The sequence below is a fragment of the Gymnoscopelus braueri genome (assembly GCF_963280865.1).
Source record: "Gymnoscopelus braueri genome assembly, chromosome: 17".
Lineage (NCBI taxonomy): Eukaryota > Metazoa > Chordata > Actinopteri > Myctophiformes > Myctophidae > Gymnoscopelus > Gymnoscopelus braueri.
Window position 1 is genome coordinate 13,966,783 of NC_137617.1, and position 6,532 is coordinate 13,973,314.

At 38.0% G+C, this 6,532-nt stretch overlaps 1 protein-coding gene across 2 annotated transcripts in view; it reads right to left on the reverse strand.

Annotated features, from left to right (window-relative positions):
- The window catches only part of vti1a (vesicle transport through interaction with t-SNAREs 1A), a 184,457-nt gene extending 182,429 nt beyond the window's left edge, over window positions 1-2,028 (reverse strand). For both annotated transcript variants that reach the window (XM_080455882.1, XM_080455883.1), the window contains exon 1: window positions 1,838-2,028. In XM_080455882.1, coding sequence (XP_080312008.1) covers window positions 1,838-1,931 — 94 coding nt within the window. In that variant the 5' untranslated portion in view covers window positions 1,932-2,028. The remainder of the gene's footprint in view (window positions 1-1,837) is intronic.
- Between the last annotated feature and the right edge of the window lie 4,504 nt (window positions 2,029-6,532).

Consider the following 6,532-nt stretch of genomic DNA (forward strand, 5'->3'; position numbering starts at 1 on the left):
GGATGTCCATATAGTATAGATGTCCTACAAGAGTTTTGAGTTTGAGAGTGTGAGAAGAAACTGGGTTACAACTACAGGGGCACTCTGAGTCTGAAATAAAGGACAGACCACATGAGGACTTTTAAGTAATTCACTGTGTGCCGTTGTGTTATTAGCCAGGAAACTGTTCCGTTTTGTGGTGTGGTTGGAAGGCAACATCAAGATGAGGGTGCTGGCAGACACAACAAACAACTAAAGAGGATTGAACTGAAAAGGTGAACGTATAAACAGCTATAACATGAAACATAATGTAAACCTGGGAAACCAGCTAAAACAAGATCACACAATAACCTACATACACAATGCTTTTGTAAGATTATACGTTAGTGCAGGTCAATATGGCTTTAATATTATGATATTCATGGTCCAAAGATCAATATTCATTAGACTATAGAGACATTTACAAGTTACAAAGTGCAAATCAGGGTAAATAGTATGAAACCTATTAGTCAACAAACAACATGGTGAATGTCATTTGTCAACATTTAGCTACCCTGAATTTCAAAGTTGGTGGTCTTTATTGTTACGTCTTGTGTGCCGGTAGATAAGTATAATATTTATTTTAGCTTTGTTTGTTTGTTAAATAGAGTGCACACTAAGGAAACAAGTTATTGCTCAAAGACGGATACCAAGTAGCCTTGGATCAAGATGGTCATCGGTCTTGTATCAAGGCTAGATATCAGGTAATCAATAAAAACCAGCAATTGTCATGCTATCTAAATTACATTCTTGGCATTTGTGGATAAAGAAACGGTATTACATTATCCTATAAAAGTAACCAACCCATATACTGTATATCTATCAAAACATATAGGCAACAAAAGGAATGATGAGATATTACAGATGTATTAACATTCCTCTGAATACACAACTCAAATGTACATTCATGTTCTGTAATTGGACTTCTGAATAACAGGATAAATGAGAACTATGTCCTCTAATGTCGCTATAATGAATTATTATTACCTCTTTTCATGGTACAACGAAAATGAGAAAATCATCGATATATCGACAGATAGCCAATCTGTCATAATAATCAATATATTCCCCCACCCCCAGCCTTAGATACAACCAGCATACAGGGCTGTATGAATATTAACCATGGATCACACGACGGTCATCTTTCACGACAGTCATGGATGAACTTCAACCTGGTGTTTGGACTTTCTCCCTTTTTGGCCCGTACATCTACATTAACGTTCATATTTCAAATATAAAGTGCTTACCCCAAGGCCACGGATATTACAATACTTTACGGGCCCTCAGAAGTACCAATTTCTTCCGTAATGTTCAATAAAAAGCATTTTAATCCGAACTGTGGCCATTTTTTTCGTATTTTCACTACGCTTTCAACTACGCGACCCTATCGGTAGGGAGGTGTAATTGCCCTCTGATACTTTATAACTCCATGCGAAAAAGGCCACCGATGGGATTAAAATGCTTCTTACTGAACAATACGGAGGATTTGGGTACTTCTGAGAGCCCGTACATAATTGTAACATCTGTGGCCATGGGGTAAGCACTTTATATTTGAGATCTGAACGTTTATGTAGATGTGCCGAACAAAAGGGGAGAAGGTGCACACACTATGTTGAAGTTCATCCATGATTCATGTTTCAGGGCTATGTGAATATGTGATGAACATTAAATCGACAATAATATTATGTCATGATACGACATGCGATGTTACCACATCACATCTTAACCGTTATCTATTGAAATGTGAAGAATGCCTTATTAGCCAGGTGGTTTACATTACAGCTAACAGCTAATATACCGTTGACTTAATCATTCTTACCTCCAGCTAGTTTGGGGATTTTGCCCACTTTATTGGTGACTTCTGCAGTAAGAGTCGAGAAGTCCTGCTCGTAGGTTTGGAAGTCTGAAGACATTTTTAATGCGGACGTTTTAATTTAAACAGGTGGTTTGATGTGATAAACTGCTGCGTGACAGTTTGTTTGGAATTAATAATGACAACAAACTGCTCGGATGGAGTCACTTCCGGGTTCGGTGATGCCACATTGTGTGAGAGAAACAAGCAACCAGGTCTAGGAAAACAAGCGCAAAAGAAGCGACTAGGCCATATTTCCTCCGAGGTGGAAAGGCTGGTGATGCGAGGTTATGATGCCACATGAGCACTATAAACTTGATATACATCGGCTATTTGAAAATAATATAAATGAATATAATAAAATAAATATTTTCAGTCCGCAGACAAATGCATATTAATTTGGGGGTCCTTGATATTAACATGTTTGAGAAACACTGGTATAAAAAACATTAGTAAACGAGCCCAAATAAGCAAGTACACTTTAGAAACAAGTCAAAAAAATATATACCAATATTTACTAGCAACTTTAGAGAAAAACTAAGCCCAAAGTCGCTCATAATAAGCGGACATGGCAACGCTGGTTGTGTTACAGTCAACCTTCCTCGGCGAGGAAATTAGGTTTTATATTCAGGGAACATCATCACATGAATCGTCTTTTATTCTCTCTCTCTCTTTTTTGTTCTCTAAAACCACAACATCCAAAAGCAAATGCATTGGAAAATATGAAAGCAAATAAAATAATGCAAATAATGCAATGACTTAGTACATTTACATAAATATAATAACATACATTAAACATTGATTAAAAATATACCTGGTAACACTCTAAATTGATTAAAAATATACCTACTATACATTGATAAAAACTATACCTGGTAACAATAGCCTACTATTGTTAAAAACGTCATATTTTCATCAGTTATAAGCACCATGGACAGCGATGCTCTCTCTCTCTCTCTCATGTCTGTCTCTGTCTCTGTCTGTGTGCTGTCTGTCTGTCTGTCTGTCTGTCTGTCTGTCACAGTCTGTCTGGGAAAGTTACATCTGAAATTTTACCTTTTGATAGACTGGTGATAAAAACATAATTGACACAGGGATTAATAAGGGATTACAAATACATTTTGATGACAAATATGTTCCAAATGTGCACACATGATGCAATGTTGTGTATTTTGTAACCTCGTTACCTCATACAATGATAAAAAATATATATACATGGTAACACTATACATTGATTAAAAATACACCTGGTAACACTATACATTGATTAAAAATATACCTGGTAATACTATGGAGTAAAAAAATACCTGAACCCTCTATATTTTTTAATAATAAATTGGCAAAACTGGCTAAACTACCTCTATATCAATGGTTCTCAAAGTGGGGTCCGGGGATCCCCAGGGGTTCGGGGTCCCCAGCAAAATTACTTATTAACACATTCACTGCCAGGTACTATGCACCTGTTTTTTGCAGCTGCTGCCAGGGTTTTTTCGATTTTTCTAACCTTTTTAAGTATTCACAGAATATTTATCTCCAGTATGATAGATCCCCTGATGGTTGCTAATCACGGAGGGTTTCACTGTGCTTCCGCAAAAAAAAGGAATGTCATCGCGACCTCCCGTTCGCTTGTTATCCGCTGTTAAAAATAGCATGTTTCGCCAAAAATACATAGTAAAACACAGGAGCCGAGATAAAGAATATTTCCCAAATACTTTAACCAGGAAGTGAATGGAGGAGTAAATCTTTGGATCGCGTTATCTCCTGGTTCTGTGTGAGAAAAAAAGTCCATCATAGTCGAAGATGACGTAGCTTCCTTGTGCAGTGATGGGTTTGTCAATGATTATCTCTGCTGGCGGCGATGCCACTGTAGATGACTATGAAGCCCGATTCTGGAACCACATATCCTGCCACAGTTAGGACATGCAAGGCCTGGATCAGAAGGCTGAGATGGTACTGGATCAGCGTGGAGGTGCCTTTGCTGGCGCCGCACCATCCTTTAATGGGTGCGTTTCTCCTCAAGGTGTGTGACCCCTTCGTGGCATAAAGAACGCCAGAGTGGCCGATTAGCTGCAGCTGACTCCAGGTTGCTGGGCTTGATGTTGCACCTCTTTAGAGTCTGTTTCAGCTGGTCTTTATACCGTAGCTTAGGACCATCAGGCTGACAAGATCTGTCTCACACACACACACACACACACACACACACACACACACACACACACACACACACACACACACACACACACACACACACACACACACACACACACACACACACACACACACACACACACACACACACACACACACACACACACAGACAGAGTGTATCCTGCACTGCTCTCTTTACCACTGACATCAGTTCTGTAAAACCTGAAAACAGAGAGGGCAAATCAGAATCATGAGAGCGAATGTGTGTGAGTGTGAGTGTGTGTGTCCTACCATCCCCTAATAGATGTTGGATACTGGACAAATACTTCTGCTGGACATCTGGTGGAGCCAGCGGAGTCTGGAGAGAGAAAAACACACGACGCATGCACACACGTGTGCACACGCACATATTATCTATGGTGTCAGCTCACCTCAGGCAATATGAGACACCTCCAAGCTAGTAATTTTACTCCAGATCTACAAGAAGTTTTTAGAAATTTGACCAACTTTTGAAAAAAGAAAGAAAAAAAACGTCATATTTTGCTGCGTCCGTCCGTCCGTGTCTGTCTGTCTGTCTGTCTGTCTGTCTGTCTGTCTGTCTGTCTGTCTGTCTGTCTGTGACAGTTACATCTGAAATTTGACCTTTTGATAGTCGGGTAATTAAAACATAATTGACACAGGGATTACAAATACATTTTGATGACAAATATGTTCCAAATGTGCACACATGATGCAATGTTGTGTATTTTGTAACCTCGTTGTAACCTTGGTACTCATTGGTTGTTCTTGTGTTGATGCTATATCTAGTGGCCTATAGCTTTGACCATGGACAAGTTTGACAAAAGTCAGCTTTATATAGAATGCAGTGTCAAATCTAACAAATCTGACATGACCTCCAACTGACATATTTTCAAACCCTTAAACGAACAGGCATGTTCAAGATGCCATGATGGTGCACGCACACACACATTCGTGAACGAAGACATGCACCCGCACCTCAGGCGTTTTCATCAGGATGGGGGATACTTTGTCTGACCATTTCAACTGAAACATGACCATTCTATGTGTAAAAGCCAGGCCAATGAACTTTGATCAAATCTACACTCTACAGACAAATCAAAATATGTTTAAAACAATTTTTCAAAAATCTAATTCATTATCATAAATCTATAATTCAGATATCAAACACATAAATGTCAGTTAATTAAATTGACTAAAGTTAAAACCTATGGAACAGCATGGCGTCTCTATTTGGGCAAGTCATTTGGCCAAAGTGGTCGAACCTTTTCCAAATTAAACAATGTATTTTTTTTAGAGAGAATGGCACGTAAGCACATGTCTTGTAGATCTATTATTTTAGCTATTCCTCATAGGACAAAGCAGTGGTGGAAAAAGTACTCACATTCTTTACTTAAGTAGAAGTATCAATACTGCAATGTAGAAATACTAAGTAAAAGTCTGGAAATACAAATTTACTGCAGTAAAAGTACAAAAGTATTGGTATCAAAATGTACTTAAAGTAGCAAAAGCAGAAAGTACCCATTATGCAGAATGTCCCATTTCACAAGTTTTCAACTGTATAAAATGTTTTTAAAAAAAATGAAAATAGCAGATCTACAAGCTCACATGCCTCGCAAGCTTGTAGATCGGCTATTTTCAAATAGCCAAAATATATAGAGAGCTTAAGTGGTTAATGTATGTTTAGTCATAAAAATAAAAATCTAAAAAGTAACTAACTAAAGTTTTCAAATAATTGCAGTGGAGTAAAAGTACAATATTTGCCATCTGAAATGTAGTGGAGTAGAAGTGAAACTATTGAAACCTGGAAATACTCCACTTAAAAAATACCTCAAAATTGTGCTTAAGTACAGAACTTGAGTAAAAGTACTTCTTTACTTTAATACCACGGTTTCATGTTAACTTGCTGCAGTAGCTAACGTCAGCTTAGCTAAAGCTAACGTGTTGGCCTGCATGAATAAAGGTTGATTTAGGCTGATCACTATATCCTAGAGAGGACATGTTACACGGAGGTCCATCAGAATACAGTAATAGCATTATTTATACTAACTTAACTGTACCTGATTTGATACGATGATGATGCGAGTTGTTTTTTGAACGTGGCTCAGGCCAGGGTCAGCGTTGCCAGATTTTGCGTGAGAAATAAGCAACCAGTTCTATGAAAACAAGCCAAAAAAGCGACGGCTGTAGACCCACATGAGCTTGTTGTTAAATCTAATATTTTAAAACAAATCTAAATAATAAAAAAGCGAAACATTTTGAATATTTTTCGAAATATTTTAATAACTCAAATCTGGTAGGGTCCCTGGCAAAACATATTTTTAGATGGGGGGTCCGTAGACAAATACATATTAATCTGGGGGTCCTTGACATGAAAATGTTTGGAAACCGCTGGTTTAAACAACATTTAGGAAACAAGCCCAAATAAGCGACTACACCTTAGAAACAAGCCCAAAAAAACGCAATTAACCACCAATATTTACCAGCAACGTCACA